Here is a 22556-nt window from a genome sequence, read left to right on the forward strand (position 1 = left end):
CTCAGAAGGGACAAAACAAGAGTAACGAGACCAACATAATTCACTGGAACAGAACAAAGAAAAGTCTGAAGCTCTAGAGTCTAACTTGACCCAGGCGGGTGGAGGTGGCCGGCAATGGAGATGAACCCTTTCAGGTGGCAAGGCAGGAGGCTGGAGTTGACAGAAGCAAAGGAACTTAGGTGGTCCCACGTTGGTGACAATGGAAGGTCTCCGTGTCAAGCATCTAGTGTCCGGAGTAAGTGTCTGGCCGTCCGGCATCCAGCAATGGCGTGGCAGACGACAGGTGTCTGCTGCCCGGCATCCATCAGCATGTGGCAGCCATCAGCATGCATCATCCAGCGGCAATGCGTGGCAGGCAGTAGCAGTCCAACATCTGGCATCAGACGACATTGTGGTAGGCAGCAGGTGTCAAGCGGCTTTTGTCCTGCGTCTGGCATCGGCGTGGCAGGCAGCAGGTGCCCGGCGTCTGGCATATGGCATATGGCGCCTGGCATCTGGCGTCTGGCATCTGGCATATGGCGTATGGCGTCTGGCATCTGGCATCTGGCATCTGGCATATGGTGTCTGGCATCTGGCGTTTGGCATCTGGTGTCTGGCATCTGGTGATGGCTTGGCAACCTGCAGGTGTCTGGCAATGGTGTGGCAAGTGGCAGGAGTCTGGCTTCTAAGATTTGGCGTCCAGCAGGTGTCTAGCGTCCTATGTGCTAGGCAGCAGGTGTCTGAGCTACTGACAAACTGGACATTGCCAGTGGGGAGCTGGTGCAGCTCAGTACGTGGATGCCCCACGAACAGAGCAAAGGAGTGCAGAGGAGTGAGCACACATAATCCTGATTACCTTGATGTGCATTAAAAGCTCGCCAGCAGGAGGACTGTGTTGACAGAACCAAAGGAATTTAGGTGGTCCAACACTGGTGATAATTGAAAGTCTCTGGGGGAAAATAGGTGTCCAGTGTCTGCTGTCTGGAGTCCCGCGATGGCGTGGCAGGCGGTAGGTGTCCAGCGGCAGGTGCCCAGCATTCAGCGACAGCGTAACAGGCGGCAGGTTCCGCTGTCCGGCATAAAGCTACAGTGTGATGGGCAGCAGTGTGGCAGGTGACATGCATCAGCCATCTGGCATCTGGCCACTGAGTGGCGTGTGGCGACGACGTGGCAGGCAGCAGGTGTCCAGCTTCTGGACCTCGACCTATGGCATTTTTTGCATCAGTCAATGTTTGTCTCCGGACTGTGGAGGACCAAGGGAGAACCCACATAGGCACAGGTAGAACATGCAAAGACTACACGGAAAGTCCCCAGATGTCTGCCAGTTTGAAAATAAAAATGTTAGATTTGACACCACAGAGCATGTTATAAAGTGCACATTATCAGCATTCTCAAAACATCCTCAGAATGCTACCCTCAAAGCATCACGTCTTGGTTTAACTTCTAACTTTACAAGAACATTATCTGAGCAAGCATCCCTCTAGAGTACTTTGACAAATGATTAAAACTTTCAAAAATAATGTTAGAGCTCGTAGATCATGTTTGCCAGTATGGACAAGCCTGACAATGAAAGTTCTTGAAGTCCACACAAAGTCCTTCTAAAAAAAACTCTTGTTAGTAAACCAGCCTCTCACTGATTAGGTCTCAGTCCATGACCTGTTTTGTGTGTTTTCTACAAACTTGACCAGATATTGGGTCTCTTCCTCTGCAGGTTGTCTTGCATCAGTTATAAATCTTATTATAGTGGTGTAATCACCAAAGCATGGTTTATTGTGTTGCACGTGGGCAGCAGCATCAGTAGATCTGCTGGCTGGTATGTTTAGATTCAATTCAATTCAATTTTATTTATATAGCGCCAAATCACAACAACAGTCACCTCAAGGCACTTTATATTGTATACAATAATACACACAGAGAAAAACCCAACAATCAAATTACCCCTTATGAGCAAGCACTTTGGCGACAGTGGGAAGGAAAAACTCCCTTTTAACAGGAAGAAACCTCCGGCAGAAACAGGCTCAGGGAGGGGCGGGGCCATCTGCTGCAACCGGTTGGGGTGAGAGAAGTTAGACAGGATAGAAGACATGCTGTGGAAGAGAGACAGAGATTAATAACAAGTACGATTCAATGCAGAGAGGTCTAGTAAAACATAGTGAGTGAAAAAGGTGACTGAAAAGGAAAAACTCAATGCACATCAAAGCCCTGATGTTAGGTAGTGCAGTACTGATTTTCTCAGAGCGTTTAATAACCTCAGGAGGGGTCTGTGATGATTTTCCCCACCCGTTTCCTGGTTCTTGAGAGGTGCAGGTCCTGGATGGAGGGCAGGGGGCGCCGATGATCTTCTCTGCTGCCCGTACAGTCCAGTGCAGTCTGCGCCTGTCCTGTTTAGTGGCTACACCATACCAGACTGTGATGGAGGAGCACAAGACAGAATCAATGATTGCCGTGTAGAACTGGATCAGCAGCTCCTGTGGAAGACTGTACTTCCCCAGTTGTCTCAGGAAGTACATCCTCTGCTGGGTCTTTTTGAGGATGGAGTTGATGTTGGTCTCCTTCAGGTCCTGGGAGATGGTGGTACCCAGGAACTTTAAGATCTCCACAGTCGACACCGAGCTGTCTGATCTGGTGAGGGGGAGAAGTGTTGAGGGATGTCTCCTGAAGTCCACCGTCATCTCTATAGACTTAAGCGTGTTCAGCTCCAGATTGTGCTGACTGCACCAGAGTACCAGCCACTCAACTTCCTGCTGGTATGCAGACTCATCACCATCCTTGATGAGTCCAATGATGGTGGTGTCATCTGCAAACTTAAGGAGTTTAACAGCCGAGTTCTTGGAGGTGCAGTCATTATTCACTTTACTCTTAGTGATCCAGTGGTTGTGTATTCTGTGTCTGCTGACATTGGGTTTGAATCCACATATATTTCCATTATACTTTCATGCAGCTGTTTTTCTTAAATTTATGGTGTACATATTAGTTATCAATGAAATTCACAGTTCTCTCTTGTTGTGCATATATATTTTTGCAGTCTCTCATAGTATAAGACCCTTACTAAGTGCCTGTGACCCTTTTTCTTTAACTTCATTTATTTTAGGCTACTGTACTATTTTTATTTTTTCCCTTCTGGGATCAAAAAAGGAACCTCCCAGTCCAGGGAGCTCCCGGTCCATGTGTACATCATCATCATTGAAGAAGTGGCTTTAGACTGTAGGTGTAAATAGATGAAAGAGTTGTGGCCTGTGATTTGCTCAGCCAGAGATTGTTTGGTTTCCCCGATGTACTGTATACGTCACAAGAATCCTCTTGACACTTAACCACAAACATTTTATGTTGCTCTGTTTGTGCAAGTAGACCAGATCCATGGCCTGAACTAATTGTTGTCATGAGTGATGAAAATGATGAAAATACTGACTCTAAATGAACAGAATAATTTTTTTTATTTTACTGCCCAGGGACCATTTTAGTGCCCAGGGACCATGTCCCATCCAAAAGGCAAACAGGGCAAAATAACAGACTTTTATTCAGTCAAACTTTAGCTCTCAAAAACAATAAACTATCAAAACATTGATATATATGTTTTATCATATCAAAATATATTGTGGTTGTACAACACTCAATTCGTAGAAGATACAGTTTTCTACTTCTATGAAAAAAGGAAGGACATGCCCAGGAAACTGAGTTACTTCAGTTGATTTCCTTTGGTTAACCTAGTTGGTGTAGCTGAAGGTATAGCAAGTCCCTCAAGCCCAGGTCCTCTACCAGAGGACTGTGAGTTTGAAAGTCTTGTGCAGTATCTTAGCTGTATATATGACAAGACTGTTCAGGATGTCTCGTCCAGTACCTGGAATCCGCTTGAGCCCCTCTTCCACTTTGGAAATTACAGCTCATAATGCTTCTATAACCACTGGGACCACTTTGGGCCACGTCTGCTCCAGTTGTTACTTTAGTTCCTGATAATTCTCTATTGTCCCATGCTCCTTCTTCCTGTTGTTGTCCACTGGCATTGGCACATCTTGTCAACCACGATTATGTTTGGTTGGTTGGCCAGCAGTTGCTTGCCTCTCTGGAACTCAAAGGCCCAAATGACCTTAGCCCTGGTTTTCTGAACCCCCCCTTTGGTGCTGTCTCCCATTGGAGCTTTGGGGACTTCTAGTCGATATTTAGCACAGATGTTCCTGTACACTAGCCACTCCCAAAGTCAAGAGTACTGTGGCCCACTTAAAAAACAGAAAATCACATGGGGCCCATCCAATCTTAAATCTTAACAAGAAAAAGTGACGTATTTCCTAATAATAAAAAATGTGAATAAAATCTGACCCTTCACAAGGTTAATTATGGAGTTCCACAAGGACTGGTTCTTATATAGTGCTTTTCTACTCAATCTGAGCACTCAAAGTGCTTCACATAACTTGTACATTCACCCATTCCCACAAGCACTTTTTTCTAAGGTGTTTCTAAGTATCTTGCCCAAGGATATTTGGCATGCAGTGGTGGCACTTAAATGCTTCTTTAAGTGCTTGATGATTTGGTGAACTGCCTCTATGTCAGTAGTTCTCAAAGTTTGTGGCACGCCCCACTAGTGGGGCTCAGAATTCTGACAGGTGGGGCGCAAGTTAGCTGGCAGAAAGGTCATGGAGAACAAATGTTTAGCATTGGAATCACTTTTTTGGCAGAACTAAGAAATTCATGGCAGTTATGTGAATAATATGTGCATCCACTGAAAAGGTGCAGCCCAGTGTGTAACGCAACAGCCGCAATAAAGAAGTGTACTGAAAAGTGCGAACATGTGGTAAAGTCTGTGGGGCATCATTTGCAGTGGTGCCAAAACCCAGGATTGGGGCACTGGTTTCGGCCCAACCGAAGTTTCGACCCGACCACATGTTCACACTTTATTGCGGCTGCCAACTTACACACTACAGCTTTTTGGCTACAGCCTACACACATCAACAACAACAGAACCCAGTTCATTCTGTTTTAAGCCGGCGAAGCGTGATTGGGGATGGTGTTCAGGTGCGCCGCAGACCACGCCCCGCTACAGCTCTGCAGTGAAAAACAGGCTCACTGTAGCTACAAAGAGTGAATAGTACTGTCACTAAATTATATATTTTTAATCTCTGTTCACAAGTTTCTGGATTTCTTTTTTATAAGACTAAGACTGAGCTTTATTTTCTATGTTTGGAAATGTTCACATTCTGTTTAACTTTTTGAAGAAGTGGTGCAGACTAATAAAGCAGTCTAGTGACAAAAGTTACAAATAGTTGTTTAAAATGAAAGTTGTTTGTTTAAAACAAAAATTACTGAAGGATTCATTGTGAATGACTTTATCTAAATAAAGTTGCAGCTAGGCTTTGCTGTCATTATTTTGGCTGGGCCCCACTAAAAGTTTGAACCTCAAATCGCCCCTGCTTGGCCTCCAGTAACACTGTGAGGAATCTTGTAGTCGTCTTTGACCAGGATATGTCCTTCAGTGCACATATTAAACAAATACATAGGACTGCTTTCTTCCATTTGTATAATATCTCTAAAATGAGAAACATCCTGTCTCAGAGTGATGCTGAAAATTACTTCATAAATGTATTACTTGTATGTTGGACTACTGTAATTCATTATTATCAGGATGTCTAAAAATCATTGAAAAGCCTTCAGTTCATCAAAAATGCTGCAGCAAGAGTACTGACAGGGACTAGAAACAAAAGAGCACATTTCTCCCAAATTGACAACTCTTCTTTGACACCCTTTGAAGTCCAGAATTGAAAATACCATCACATACAAGGTCTCAAATAATCAGCTCCTATATTATCTTTAAAACCTCATAGCACATCATACCCCATTAGAGTACCATGCTCTCAGACTAGTGGTTTGCTCGAGGTTGCGGTTGATGTCTCACTCAATTTTGGCATAGAGCTTGATGTCATCTATTTACAGGAGGTGGCTGATGCCACTCCACTCCTAAATCACTGCTGAATCTATATCTGTATTCACTCTTAGTGTTGAGATGGTTTTAGGAGGTTGAGTCCTTACAGAACAGCCACGGGGTCAGTGCATCATCTTGGTATATTCCATACTTGATGGTGACTTGTGTCACTGCCTTCGAGTTGGCCTCCAGTGTTGTATTCCACAGTCCCACTGAGTTCCTGATCAATGTTGTTGGCACACTATTAGCCTTATACAAAGCAAAGCATCCCAGTAACCATTTATAGGGTATTGAGTTCTTGTAGTTGATGGTAATGCTCAGGTTGGTCTGCCTGGCCTTAGAGCTCTATCCACCAGGAGCTGCTGTTTTGACCCTTTGCTGTTATTTTCAGTGCCTTTCGGAGATGTGATCATGTTCATCTTGATTGCTACAATGCAATGAGATGAGCTTCCATGTTGTGGAGAGGCAGGCAATCTGCTGGGAGTTTGATAATGCTGTACTTTTGTGGGAATCCATCATGATTATGATTGTTCTGTCCTGTGTTAGCCAGTCTGGCAGCCCTCTTTGTGTCTCTAGGCAAACATGGTGTACCATTAGCTTGTTCAGCCCTTCAGCCCTTCAGATCCAGCCAATAGGTATGGATCATCAGGTCCTGGTTCTTAATTCAGGACACTAATTGTTGGATGTCTGCCTTTGTGATCTTAGGTGTTTCTTTCTCTGGGAGGTTGCTGTGGTCTTCTCTTAGGTCCACCAGCTGAAATGTGGGGGTATACAAGTGTGGCCTTAGTCTTTTTACAGAAAACTGCAGCAGTAAAGAAGTTTGGTTAACTGTCATTAATCTATAGTTTTCAGTCAAGTGACTACCCTGGCAGGTAAAACATTACTCCATTGTGACAACCAATCAGTGGACTGTCAGATCTACTCCAGGACAAAAAGGTTGTTTTTGTTTGTCTAGCCAAGACTACTTGGATCATCTATCCATGGAGAAAAAAATGGAGAAATGAAGAGAAACTATGAATTTTGTAGACTTGCGATCCATATTCTGCCCCAGCAGCTTTATTTAAATCCCTGAAAATAGCAACGTCTCTCCCAGAGCTCCAGTTCGGTGACCTCTACATGTAACTTGTAGAGAATCCATCACCTAACACTGCTGCCAGGATGCAAGCTTTCAAAGTACAGACAGCTAGATGTATTTTCACTCTAGATGGGTAAAATAATGGCGCTGTGTGGGAGGTGAAGAACAAGAAATTGCTTATCATTAAAGCAAAGTTAAGGGCTACATATCTAGCTTAAACCAACTACCAAACACAAATCTTATCTTTTGTTGACTTGGACTTCGACCAGAAAGGTCCAGTAGTATTAATTTATTACTTGAATGTCATGCCATGAGAGTTGAGTATTTTTATACTGCAAATAATTCCTACAGTTTAAAGAAGCTGCCACTGACAGAAGGGGTTATTACACAATTTGACCTGTAAGGGAGGTACTCTGTACTCTGGGTCCTTCTGGTAGCTGCAAATAAACATTGATGAGTGAATCTGATAGCAGAGCAACTATGTGACATTTAGACTAAGTTAATCTCAAAGACATTCAGAGGATGGTTTGAGGGCAGACCTGACTACTGTTTTTGACCGACAGGTGGGCGTGTCCCAGAAGGTCTGACATCACGTGCATACTATGGACAGAACACCTGCGTGTGTGTAGTAAACTAGCAAAGTTGTGAATAACTACATAAATAACAATAGCATCACCTTCTGCTGGGGTAGTTCATTCATCACAAGCAATATTTCAGAATGTCCACAAGAGGTCTCTGTAGACCATAAACTGGCATCCACAGGACATGGCTTACAAGGCCGTGCTGAGTGCATGGCCACTGATGCAAAGGATCTTTGGGTCTTTTTGACTATTGTATATTGACGTTCTGAGGCTAAATCAAAACAGATAAATTTGCAAACCCTTCGGCACTTCAGTAAACCGACGAACATCCTTCAGGATTTCCCTGATTGTGGCTTGCAGCCCACAGGGGCTTCGTCTATATGCATCTTTGATCTTATATGTAATTGCTTCTGGGATTTCTGTAGCAGTGGCCTTTATGAGCTCATTGGTTTCAGTGATACTGGTAGTTGGGATGGTTGGCCAGGTTGCCTCATGATATTTATAATGGTCACTGTTGGTCCCACTGTGCTGTAGCCTCGGGATCTCTAGCTTAGATAGTAGTTTCAGCTGATGTTGCTGAGCTAAAAGGATGCTTCTTGGCCATTTTGGATGTTCGGTTTCTACTCATCTATAGTTCTCACATATATAACCTCTCTTGTTGGGTTGGCTGGCATAGTAGCATTTAACCAACTTCATATTATCAGTCCTTGTAAATATACACCTTGTTCCAGTAGTCGACCCAACCAAAACAGCTGACACTGAATTTGTTAAGCCTGGTCTATTGTTCCGAAGACAGTAATGATACCACTGCACTATCCAGGTGTATATTTTTTAAATACTTGAGTAAATAAAGTAAAGTAAATCTACTTGCCTTTATTTGTAGTCAGATAAGTCCTCTTATGTGTTTAGTTAAGTACTTACATGGTTACTGTAGTGGTGTCATCAGCGAGGTCTACTATTGAAAGAATCGAAGCACCATTGTGGTTTACTGTCATTCAGGGCTGCACGATGTGCAAATGGGAGTAAATCATCAGTAAATCTGCTGACTGGTATGTTAAGATCAATGGGGATAAAAGGCCTGATGTTAGGCTATGCAGTCTTTCAGAACACTAACAAAAGTATCAATACTCATGCTGTGCTACTCCCTCATCGCACCCTATTAGGACAAATTAATGGAAAACTCATTGACATGTTCGGCAGTCATCAAAACAATAACTGAGGGAACATTTGGATGAACGCAGACTTCATAATAGCTTTTCATCTTAAAGTCCTCCTTGACTGTAATACTTCTGAAATTTCTGACAACCATCTTTTGCCACTGTGGTTACTTCACGTGGTATAATAATAGTCACTGAAACTGCAACTTGAGTACGCCACAGCAGTACCATAACACTCTGGCTATTGTAATAATTTGCTGTACCGCAGTGAAGGTGAAGGCATGCTACACTAGATGGCAGTAAAAGCTGCAGGAATTTTGTGGTGGGGTTTCTGAGTTGTCAAGTTTTTCTGGAGTTTAAACATCCTCTAATAGAGGAGTTTTTCTGGAGTTTAAACATCCTCTAATAGAGGATGTTTAAACTCCAGAAAAACTTGACAACTCAGAAACCCCACCACAAAATCTGCTCATGTTCTAAAGGAAGATATTTATGCATTGTGCACAGAATCAAGAGTGACAACAATTGCAAAATATTGAAAATAGGTCCGCCGAAATACTTGTACTTGATTGCAATAAAATATATGATGTAGATACAGTAGAAAAGAAAATACCTTCATATAATAGTTATAAACCCATATAAAATATAAACCCATGCTTGTGGAACTATCTTGTGTATACTGAAAGTTAATGTCTCAAAACTGTTTCGCTTTTAAGCTGAGAAGCAGAACACTCTCTTCCTTGTTGCAACAACTTTAGCCCTTGGCAGTGTTGAAACATCCTGTGGTTAAACAGCCAATACCCACATTTAAAAACAAAAACTGAAGAGTGTAAATTCTTTTCACAGTATCTATGCTAAACACAATCCAAAGAAGGAGGCTATAAATCACTGAAAATGAGAATTACCTGAATTCAGTGAATTAAGCACAATGAAATGTATAAAGCACTCTGCTGAATCCTTTTTCTTACCATAAAAGGACCATTTAAAAACAGCTGTAAACTGCTGTTGAAAGGGCAGCTGGTAGGTGGAAAGTGTTCACATTTACCCACTGCTGTGACTCATTCACAAAAAATGTTAAAAGAGACACAATCATCTCCAATAGCTTATTGTAGGCATAATAAATATTTCCAGAGGGGAAAAGAAGGTGTAAATGTCATGACAGTCTCTTGCTGCAGCTATGAGAACTATATTTGTGACAAAATTATATCCGTAAGCCCACTCTCTGTGTAAACTGAGCATATGACAGAATGTGATGCACCTTTTGAACTGTGAACTGCATTTCAGCTGGGACAAAGTTAACTTGAAAAAGAGCTGCTTGTGTGTCAGCACGGCTTTAGTTCTGTGGTGTTGATGCTCTTCATCTGATTTGGCCGTTGCGTTCTGCTAGATGTCGGTCTGTGGAGGTCTATTCAGGCCAAAATTATGTTTACACCATTTACTATGAGCTTCAGTTAGTCTCAATGTGTCTTTCGGCTACGCGCTTCTGTATGCCTGTTGTCACTTGACACCGCTGTTCTGTTTGCTGTGTGCACAATTGCATTCAGGGCTACATTCAGCACAGCACACTCAAACATTACATTAGTGCGACAAGTAGGGTAAGATAGTCAGAGGGGAAGACGCATATCAAGATAACAGATTCACAAAGAGAAACAATTTTCTTCAGTGTTTCTATTTTTCTACTATGCAGCTCGTCACAATTGAAGTCAAAGTTGAAAGGAGTTAGAGAAAGCAGGTTGAATACAACCATATATGTGTTATGTAAGAAGGACAAATTTCAATTCTTAACAGATTCATGTGAGTTGAGTTATTCACATCATGAGACTCTCTGGGCCTTCATTGATTATAGTGTAGTATAGTGTAGTTAGGTACTCAATTCTAATTAAAACTGGAGTTGTGTTACCTTCTAAAAAGAACCTTAGCAAAGCTCCAACCAGGAAGAGTGCTGACTATTTATACTCTTGTTTTAACTCTTTATATCAGCTACCTGAAAGCAGTCCTTCCTCTGTCAAACCAATCAGAATTAGCTAAATAAAAAAATTAAAAAACTGACTTTAAGGCAAACATTTCATTGCTGTTATTTGAACCTTTTTCCTTCCTCCGCTGATGTCATGGATGTCTACCATTTCAAAATCCCACTGTTGCACCTCGCATTCACCACATTCATTTCCACTTCTCATTAAAAGCAATGTCTATGGGTCAAGAGTCTAGACCGTAATGCGAGGGTGGGGGTAGAGGTGAGGGGGATCTTCCTGAAAAGCTAAAAGTCTCACTGCCTTCATAAAAGGATGATGCCATAATGGATGGTCTAACAGCAAAAAACACCCTGCTTTTACAATTTTTTTAAATTTAATTTTTTTGTACTATAACCTGTTCATTCCTATTGTAATGTATTTATACAGTCAAAATGAGAATATTTGTAGTTATTCAGAGTATATATATATATATAGATAGATAGATATATTTATCTTCTCTATCGAGAAGAGCCACCTCCACAGGACAAGACTCAGCTGTTCATCTGCATCTTAAGGATAAAGGACACTCTTTCGAGGATGCCAATGTTCACATTTTGGACAGAGAGGACAGATGGTTTGAAAGAGGAGTGAAAGAAGCATCTATGTCCACTGTGAGCGACCATCTTTGAACAGAGGCGGTGGTTAACGACACCAACTGTCTGCCATCTATAATCCAGTTTTGAGATCCCTTCCCAGACGCCTTAACGCCCACTCACATCCTGGGCCATCTGACCTCAGGAATTCGCATGATAAGGTGGGGCCAGGTTTCACAATGAACTCACCTGAAACTCTGGCTGATTGGGACCCACACCCAGTTTCACACCTTGGCTCAGGCGATTAGAGGATCATTGTCCCTCTGCGGGCGGACACTCCCACCAGGTTTATATCTGGGACTCCCCACCATTTGACCTTAGAACTGAAGAAGCCTCTCGGATGAGAGGTGAAACGTCTTCAAGTTGCAAGCTCCTTTGACTATATATATATATGTATATATATATATACACACACACATATATACCTATATATACTGTACATATATAGAGGGCATGGATGGCATGTACAATCTACTGTACAATATAAAGCGGCTTGAGGTGACTGTTGTTGTGATTTGGTGCTATATAAATAAAATTGAATTGAATTGAATTGAATGAAAGTATACTCTGCGTATGTATATGTGAGTATATTTGAGTATTAATGTGTAATAGGATACTGCTTAGCAGTGTACTTAGCAGTGCGGTATGATGTGCCCGGAGCACCTCATATCACCTCACCTCACTAGTGAACAAGACCCCGAGATACTTAAACTCCTCCACTTGGGGCAGGAACTTGTCCCTGACCCAGAGTGGGCACTCCACACTTTTCCCTCTGAGGCTCATGGCCTCAGATTTGGAGGTGCTAATTCTCATTCCCACCGCTTCACACTTGGCTGCGAACCGTTCCAGTGCAAGCTGGAGGACAAACTACAAGACAAAATACAGAATTACTATATACTATGTACAAAGATGGAAGAATTAAGGATATATGGGCATAACATGCATGTTGCATGGCGTGTGTAATGTTCGTGGTGACTTAGTGGTTTGTGGCTAAAGGTCTTCCTGTTTGTCATCACACTGACAGGCCAGAGGAGAGCACTAGGCCACTTCCGTTTGGTAGACATTAAACTACATTCTACCAAATGTATTTATAAAGACTCTAAATAAGAGTCTTTATGAATACGAAAAGAAACAACTTCCATTTGTTATCACTTAACAGTAGGAAGTGTGTATTGTTGTTTAATGTTCATGAAAGTTCCCCAATAGTGCTACAGTTTCAAGGGGACTCATATACAGACTATCTTGAACTTTGCTGCACTATGATTGTATGCTATGGAATTTACTCTTCACCTTCTGTTGTACGACACTTTTTGTTCAAATGGATCAGAAACATGTTAGTAAGAACACGTTACCCTAAAACTACCTAGTCTGGTAGGATGTTTTGAAAAATGCAAATCAGTATTACAGTAAACTCACTGGATTTTCAAATTAATTCAAACCCCAACAATCACGTAAGCCCGTATGAGCAAGCGCTTTGGCGACAGTGGGAAGGAAAAATCTTTTAAACAGGAAGAAACCTCCAGCAGAAGTAGGGCCAGTAACACTGCACTCTCTGTGTTTCCAGTTTTTGCACCTTTGGATCAACATTAACTCGCCTCTGTTAAGAACCAGATTTTCTCTGATGCTGGTCCTTCTTCCTGTCTCACTGCCTGTCACAAACTTACCTGCCAACTACTCTTCCTCTTACCTCAGGTCTTCGTGGAATTCCTTTAATAAGTCTGAAATCTCCGTCTGCCCGTCTGGTTGCTGCAACATACCTTAGCTCTGGAAATGGAAAGCAAAGGTCAAACATCTCGTTCTACAAGTTCCATCTCTCAGCCACTCACTAGGGGAACCACCCTCTCTATGGTCTTGCGTCACACTGCTAAAAATAAGCAAACCTTCTTTCACTCCTTTTGCAATCATACTTATTTTCAACCTGAGCTCTGGAAGTAACTCATCTTCTCCCGCTATTGCAGTGGCTCCCGCTCCTGTGACGTTCTTTCTTTGCTACACCTTGACCTTATTGATCCTTGTGTTAAATAAAGTTTTGTCTGAAAATTATGAGCTGTGTTTTGAGTCTTCTATGGGGAAAAGCCTTTGCACGCTGGCCACTTGGCCTTGATAGAGAGGGTGTCAGTCTCCCTGAATCCAAAGTGGAAGTTGATTCACAGAAGAGGGCTTGCAAGCTGAAGGCTCTGCCTCCCTTTCTACTTTTAAATACTTTAAGGTAATGTATTACACATCACTTGTTACTTTTCTTAAAGATATCACAGTACGTTACTTAATTAATCACCAGAGAAAGTAATTTGTTACTTCTCGATCCATTACTTTCACGTTACTCCATAACATGACCTGAAATGCATTGTCACATAATTACCAGTTAATAGTAAAACCTGGGGCTACACATATTGATGGAAATCTCAATCCCAATGAGGATAAACATAAACCAACAACACTGTCAGGGACCAAGCAGTAAAGCATAAAGGACACAGGTGTTTTAATTCAAGAAGGGGGTTTTATTGACCCAAAAATATGAAAATATATTTAACAAAGCCAAAAATTAAACAGGCAGGCCAATAAAAGAGGTCAACTCAATAGACTAAACTCAAGATAATAATAAACAAAACCTCAAACAAACATAAGATAAACTGACCTGCTGAAATGACACACGGGGAACTTAAATACTGGTTTAGCTAAACCAAATGACACACACGGGGGAAAACAAGATGGCTGCCCCAACTAATACAAAACAATTAAACAAACATCAAACACCCCCCCGGCCATGAAGCATGTGGTGCAATCCAATTTGGCTGTCAGTGGTACTTCAGCTCTCCCAGCCCTTTGCCACACCTTTTGCCAGACAGGAGGAGAAGCCAACTCCCAGGTAACTCAAACAAAGAAAGATGTATTAATATAACATAAAACAGAACTTTGACCTTGCAAGGTTAATATGTGTGCACGCATTGAAGCGACATTTGTTGTGATTTGGCGCTATATAAATAAAATTGAATTGAATTGAATTGAATAAACATTGGAAGGTGTGATTGAAAAACAAATACATTTAATAAAGAAACAATATTGAACAATAAGTAAGTAAGTAAATAAGTAGTGACTGTAAATTAAACTAAAGTGAATCAACTGGTGGTGAGGTGTGGAGCTTACCATGTGTGGCATGCCATCACAAACACAAAGCAGTTTTAGCCCAAAGAGACTTCAAAGCAATTACCATAGTGATTCTACTTTATTTATATGTAAGAGTAGGACTGAAGGCTACAAGGCTACTGGACTCCCAACTCATCAGTACTTCTGTTAAGTGCTGAAGATGAGGCTCTGGAAGCAAGACTCAGCTCAGCATACGCTCAGTTTTAACATCACTTTGGGTTCTTCTGTAGCTTCCCGTTAGCATGTCTGAAGTTGTGTTGTTTCTGTCTTGGATGCAGTTTTCATTTTACCATCCCTCTCTTGTCCCTTCTAGCAACAAAAATAAAAGTAATATCCATGACTGCTGCTAAAAAATTCTTTGCTGCTCATTTTCGAGATTCTGAGGGACAGGGTTGGGCTTTTCTTTCTTTTTTCTAGTTGATAAATGGACGAGAAAATGGCACAACAGGGATATATTAAATTAAATTCAGAAGTATGCTACATAGTGCCTTAATATTTTATTAAAGACAAGTAACATACAATGGGAACAAGTCTGGAAGTTTCAGTTTACCTTCTGTATTGATCGTGAACCAGCTGAGCGATGTAGCCACAGGACAGCTGGCTTTGTCCTATGACCACAGCCTCTATAGGAAAGACACAAATTTAACATAAAATTATATGAAAAGTATGAAAAGATCTTTTTATGTTTTAAATTTGCACTTCTCTGCATAAAGACTTATTGTACCAAATAATTGTGACACTTTCTTCACCATCAGGTCTCCATGTAGAGTTTTATTTTCCCACACACTCTGAATACCTGATGCGTGACATGGGACAACGTACCCAGTTATTCATTGTGTTCTATATGTTTCCTGTGTACTACCTACATTAACGACCATAAAGACTAATGAAAACATTATACAGTTTAAATAAACTTACCACTTACCGTAAATATGAGATAAATTGCGCAGGGTAAAACAGAAACAGTCTGGTAGTTATTTCGGTGCAAAGTGTTTTCAACATGTGTTTGCGAACACTTTAAATATGCTAAAGAACATGATCTTACTAAATACAGCGCCATATAGCTGTCTCATTTTTTTTATTAATACTAATTAAAGAACAGTTTTAATGGTGTTACTTTTGTATTACATTTTCTAGCCTGTGACTTTTAATCTAATGCTCCGGGGAATCTTTTCTTTTCATGTGTTTGAGTTTTGACAACACTGACAATATTTTCTTATGTACTGAATTTTGCATAAGAAAATATTAATTTGATTGAGTAAAGGAAATGACATAACTGTTTAAAAAAAACCTAAATTACATCTTGGGGTAGTGGGGGTGGGGAACAAAGGTGATATCTGTGACTCTCAAGGGAAGTTGTCACAAGTATCAGTATTCAACGGTGAATTGTACGAGGATGAGTCTTCTGCAGGGCCGTCTGCTACTTTTGTTCCTCCATGCCCTCTCATCTTGGTGTGAGTAAAAACATCAATATTAATGTAGGATTATGTGTGATTCTAAAGATGCAAACTTTAAAAACTTTAACATTTTTAAATTAACTTGAGAAAATAAATAAAAAAATAAACCAAAGCTAGATTTCTGGGCATAATCAAAATCTAATGGATACTAAGCTTTCATGGAATTCTCACATAACTTGAAAACTAAAGTTTCTAAAAGTACTCAGATTATACAGAATTAATTTTTAGCATCCTTTAATCATCCTACTTATAATGCACAGGAACTGGACGAGATAAAAGAAAAAAGGGGGACCTGCTTAAACATAAAGCTTAATGAAAATAGCGAAATATAGACATAGTTGAATCTAAGTGCTTTTATGCATTTTTAAGCCCATCACTTTCATTTTATGACAAATTTACATTGCATGGCTAGTTCTGAGCAGGAAACTGAGTGAAGTTTAGCTGAGTTCACATGAAGGAAGTGTTAAGTGACTGAACATATAGTGAACCACATTAACCAACTTATGGACATCAAACAACAGTTAAAAGGAGAGCGAATAGATTTCTGACTTAGACTTTGAATGAAGAAGTTATATTGATTCAAGGTTTTTGAAACGATAGATAGACAACCTAAAAGTTATCAGGAAGCTGGGTGTATGACCGAGCATTTTGAGTTCATTTTGTATGTTTCTTATGATGTATTACCGTAACGCTAAGTTCTAGTGTTACTATAAGTATGTCAGTTAGGTTTTGTTTAGTTAAAGTTTCATCCATGCTCCTTTGTTAATGTGTCGTTTTCTGTCTCTTGTCCTCTATGCATGATTTTTAGTTATTCCTGTGCCTCGTTCCCCGTATCGCTTTCCGTGTTCCTCTCCTTGTGTATCATTCAGTCTCCCCAGTCTGTTATGTGTTTCATGTCTGCGTTTTCCATGTCATATCGTCAAGTTTGTGTTGTTATGTCTACATCTCATTATGTTTCCTATGTTATTTTGACAGTCTGGTGTTCCATGTTCAGTGTGTTCAGTTTTGCCTCCCCTGTGGGATCATGCTCATTTGTGTCAGCTGTGTTTGCCAGGTGCTTCCACTTCCCTCAGTACCCTTCTGTGTATTTAAGTATTCTGTCTTCCTTTTGTTCATTGTCAAGTCGTCTGTTGTCTTTTGCACCGTGTCTCCATGTTCCTGGTGTCCATGTATCCAGCTTCACGTTTAGGGTTTTTCATGTTTATTTTTAGTTTTCCCAGTTTAAGTTATTGTTTATTCTCAGCTTGGTTACCTTGTGCATTGCTTTGTATTTCTCCATCAGCCATAATAAACGACTCGCTTTCAGTTAATACTAAGTTTGTTTCCATGATTTGTTTTGTCTGGATTTAGGTCCTCTGTTCCACACAGTCTTCATCTGCTGCCCTTGACAAAAATTATTGTCATGTCATCTTTATTTCCAATGTGCAATCATTACTTTATATTATTTTTAAATAACTTACAATATTATGTTCCACTTTGTCTCTTACAGGTGTTTCATCAGGCACACTTGTTGTGACCCAGAGTCCTGATGTTTCTGTCATGGAGGGCGAGACAGTCAGCATCACCTGCTGCTGGACAGGGGAGTTTGAAAGATTGAGAGTGAACTGGCTTAAAAATCAAACAGAATTTAGGAAAGATCAGCCTAATGCGTCTCTGAAAAAGGAAGAGAAGAAATGTTCATCTTTGAATATCTCAAGTGTTAGAATAGTGGATTCAGGGACGTACATCTGCAAGGTGACTGTGGAGATACCATCTTTAGCTGAGGCTAAAGGAAATGGGACAGTCATCACAGTCAAGAAGATGGGAACAAGTGGGACATTCGTCACGGTTAAAGCCAAAAAAAAGAAAGACAAAAGAAATCGTGAAGAAGTGAAAAAAGTGAAGAAAGATGACAACACAGATCAGCATATTGCTCGAGGTAGGTGACAAATCACCAGAATGCTGACATACATGTTTATGTAAGCCACTGGGTTGTCTATATATTTAAATATATATATATATATATATAGGTTTACCGAGACATGATCAGGTCTTATGAGCAAACATCATTTTAAAAAAAATACTGATTGTGTCTCGAACGTTATTAGTAATGTTTCACTAAAACATATGAATGTACACTCACAAATCAACAGCGGTGTTATACATCTACTCTCACATGATTAGCAAACCGTGCACTAAGACGATGGTGGTTCATAATCCCATATGCAAATGTCTGATTGTGTAGATTTTTAAAATGGCACAAAACTGCTGTGGAACCAGGATAGCAAAAATTAAGTTCATTATTTGTCAAGTTGTGAAGAGGCAGTGTTGGGGAGTAACAGAATACATGTAGCGCCGTTACATATTTAAAATACAAGATATGGGTAACTGTATTCTGTTACAGTTACCGTTTTAAAAGGTGGTAGTCAGAATACAGCTACTTTGTTGAACTAAATGGATTCTTTTCCTGTCTCATATGTTAGGCTGTGCCCTCTCTATTTTTGGTAATTCCACGCCGGTGGAAACCCAAACAAAACATGCATTAAAGAGGCTCAAATGCCTGTGTCTCAATCTCACTGCCCATGTCACCTCTACTTGCCCTGATGTCACATCGCTTGACGTGAAGAAATATTTTTAAAAATTATTTTTCAAAAAAATTATTTAATATGAAGACAATAGGCAGAGTGTTACAGGCATGGCCCTAAAGAATGTAGCCTCATGGGCAGCGTAGTCTGTGCTGCAGGGAGAATGGACTGCCATACCTGTGATGTGTCTGTGAGCGCGAGGAGGGAGAAAGGGGGAGTGGAAAAGTAGAGTTGTCATTGAGCAGAAACGGGAGCTGGAGGCATGTAAATATAATAATAACGGCTGCAGCCAAGAAGAGAGCCTGACGAGCCCAGTTGTAAGTAAGTTATTAAGACTCGACTGTACACTGTGTTCATGTTTTCCTCTGAAAAAATAAGTTCTGTTGGAGCAGCCTTTCAAAGCCTCTCTCTGTCTCTCACTAGCAAAGTTGATCCAGACAAAGTAAAGCTAGTTTTCGGCTGCGAGCCCGACACAAAACCTGACGTATTAGTCAGAGGTCCCTTTACTACGGTTCGGAGCCGCGGGCCTGTTTTATATATGCGCAGAATAGTTTTCTATACAAGATCGCTGCAAAATTAAGATTTAAAAATCCAGTTGGTATTGGTATGGCGAATAACCTTCAGTAACAGTAATAAATCACAGCAATAGTACATTCATTAGTTGTAAAAAGCATGATAATATATAAGTATATAAGTAATCCAAAGTATTCAGAATACGTTACTCTCATTGAGTAACGTAACGGAATACGTTACAAAATACATTTTGGGGCATGTATCCTGTAATCTGTAGTGGAATACATTTTAAAAGTAACCTTCCCAACACTGTGAAGAGATGAGTGGTATGGACCTAAAATGCACAGGAGTGGATATAGTGAACAAAGGACAAGCCCTTTATTTGGCCAACAAGTAAATAAAAAAATATAAAAAATATAAAAGGGGTGTCAAATGTACGGCCTGTGGGCTACATCCGGCCTGGGAGATAATTTTATATATCTGTTATTAAAGATCCGTCGTTATGTTGGAGCTAATCTTCAGCCTTGCTGAGAAACCGTGCAGGCAGGGGTAGGACTTTATTTTAATGGGCACACCATGCGGCCAATCACATGCGAAGGCAGAGATCACACTAGTGATGTGCGGATCGATCCTGAAATATCGATTCCTCCGATACCAGTCATTTATGTTCTAGAATCGATTCTCACATTAAAATATCGATATTTTAGTAATTTAGGGTAAATTTGTAGTTTATCATTAACAGGAACACAGTGGAAAGAAACTATAACATTCGGATTGTCTACATTCGAAGGAACTACTTCCTCTTCCGCCTTTCATAGTCATGTGCAAAATATGGCTGTATAAATGTCTCGCAGCCCCTTGGCGTGCGCACTCACAACAATGGCTGAGCGTGATTGTGCGGATGTATTTTATCTCCACAAACAGCTGAGACGTGGTTTGCGATACATGTGGCAAAAAAGTGAGGTGTTGCTGCAACATCACTAACCTTGACAAACACCTCAGAGTAAATCATATCACAGAATATGACGAGCGTATGTTGAGACAAACTGAAGAGGAGGAGAGGGACAGGTGCTGCTAGGGCGAGACAGACGTCTCTCACGGAGTCCTTTAGTGCTGCAGCCAGGCAAGGTGTTCAAATAGTGCACAACTTCAGATTTTTTATTTCTATATGATGAACTCTGCATTATTAAGTGATACGAACAAGTAATCTGATGTCCTGTAATCATTATGACGCTATAATTTGAGATACAACAAATAAAATAAGTTTTTGTACAAAGTATCGGTATCGGATCAGTATCGTCGATACCACCCTGAATATTACTTGGTATCGGATCGGAAAGGAAATCAGCGGTATCGCACATCACTAGATCACACCATTATGTAAAAGAAGGAAGGGCAGCAGACATTCCTAAGACACAAAGAGACGTGAGCCGGTGTTCCAGGTTAACTGGTTTTTATCCTAGCTGGTTAGATCTGTTTACACAGTCCATTCTCCGTGCAGCAGATGTTGGATTTTTTACTGAATAGTCTTCTCTGTCTGTCAGCATCTCCTGCAGTTTGACAAGATTAATGACGTTGACCAAGAAAGGTCTCCATCTCCAGCTCATGCAAATATAGACACGTATCAATATTATCCTCAGACAACAATGAAATTATGTTAAAAAAAAATTAAATCAGAAAGTCTTCCACCTGTCGTCGTGCCCGTGTCTTTCTGTAACATAAATAACAGGCCGAGATTTTCCTCACAACACAACCGATGAGCTCGACTGACCGTCGGGTTTACCTGCATACATCCTGTTCACCTGTCAGCTGTTTAAAACCTGCTGATTTAGGAAACACGCCCACGTTACCTGGTGACGATCACAGCTTAATATGTGCAGCTGCTGAAGTTGTGGGAATATTCTGCACAAAATAAGCAAATGTATCTTTTTTCCTCAGAGCTGCTGGAGCTCGTGCTTCCGCTCAAACTGATTGATTGTTTCTCTTTTTCACTTTCTACTATAGACATTTCTGTTGTTTTTTTGTTTTCAAAAAACAAAACAACAACAACAGTCTGGGCAATGACGTTTTTAAGTCTCATGCTGACTGTTTTCTTCCTTTTCAACAGCAGCATTTTCTTCAGTATGTAGAAAAACTGTTAAATATGTAACTTCTTTACACTGACAGGAAGGAGAGTTTCACTAGTCGGGCCCACTTAAGTGGGCACCATATGGCCCACAGTGTAAAAGTGTATTTGATGCTCCTAAAGCAGGAGCATCAAATACTGGGAGACTATACTAGAACATTAGGAATTGGGGACATCAGGGTGACTAACGGTCTGAGGGATAAAGGGAGACAATACATACACAAGCAGATGATGAGGGGAAGTGGACATATGGAAACACAACTGAACTGAACACACTAAATGATTCAAGGGGAAGTGAAACAGAACACGATGCAAACAAGACAAGTGACTGCCAACATAAAACAGGAAATAACACAGACAGCAGACAGCTAGGGAGACGGAATACAGACAAACCAAACAGACATGTGGACACAACCAGAGAGACAGGGATCACAAAAGGGAACCCACAACCAAGGAACAAAACTACAAATGTGGTTAACAAACTCAAAAGTGTGGGGAAAACCTACAACAAGTCATAAATCCACAAAACTCACTACAGCCTGTGGACTGTGTATAACCTGTGTGCACCTGATCAGATGCCTCTGTCGATGAATTTCAGAAGCTCCAAAGGAAGAAATATTCACTTATCTCATGAGGACTCTGCCCGTCCTCGCCTTGATCACAGCCTTCTTCTGGCTCTACTATGTAGGGAGCAAAGCTCAGCAGAACTCAAAAGGTACAATGCAACACAAAGCTCCAGTGACAGTCAGTTTGTTACGCTGCATAATGACTGGTTGATTGTCATATTTCAGCTTCTTCTGGAAATAAACCAACTTCAAGTCAAAAACAAGAGCAAGACGAGGAAGAGGAAGAAAGAGATGGAAGAGCAGTAGAAGCAGCAAATGAATGTTAGATAAAAGTGTCTGATAATGAAATTTGATTACAAATAGAAGAACTGTATTCTTTTGTTACTGATCAATTAAGAGTATGTAGTTTTATTCTTCATTCATTCAAAACAACAAATGTTGGCACAACAAAAAGTGACTGCACATGTAAATAGATTGAAAAGTGAATAATACCACAACACATGAGACTTAAAGTGGGTAGATGGTATCTGTGTGGAAGCATTGTGTCCATTGTGTCCGAGTAGTGTTATGTGACTCTTGTCAGTTGACTGTTGATTCAGTGTGAAAGGATGAAGTTTCTCCTTGGCCCTCACATCTTGAAGTAAGTAAAAAAAACCTCTTTGCTTTCAGATTTGTTCCTATTCTTTGTTTTCATGTTCAATTAAACTTCAGGTAATTCTGCCATTAAGCTACTAAAAAATTGGAATAAAACATTTCTGTGTTTTCTTGCACATGTTTTAACGGCACATTTGTTGTGACCCATACTCCAAATATGTCTGTTCTACTGGAGAGACGTCTGACGGAGTGAGTGTGAACTAGCTAAATAAGACAAAGGAAATGGTA

The 22556-nt window shown here is 40.7% G+C and overlaps 1 protein-coding gene across 1 annotated transcript; it reads left to right on the top strand.

Moving 5' to 3' along the window:
* Positions 1–17403: 17403 nt before the first annotated feature.
* LOC118455087 (uncharacterized) lies at positions 17404–22159 on the top strand. The gene is made up of 3 exons (XM_035912891.2): positions 17404–17824; positions 21707–21823; positions 21900–22159. Exons 1-3 carry the CDS (start codon positions 17446–17448, stop codon positions 21998–22000), a joined length of 597 nt encoding a protein of 198 aa, XP_035768784.2. The 5' UTR covers positions 17404–17445; the 3' UTR covers positions 22001–22159.
* Positions 22160–22556: the final 397 nt, after the last annotated feature.

Source organism: Neolamprologus brichardi, chromosome 3 (genome assembly GCF_056152115.1).
Source record: "Neolamprologus brichardi isolate AB-2024 chromosome 3, ASM5615211v1, whole genome shotgun sequence".
Lineage (NCBI taxonomy): Eukaryota > Metazoa > Chordata > Actinopteri > Cichliformes > Cichlidae > Neolamprologus > Neolamprologus brichardi.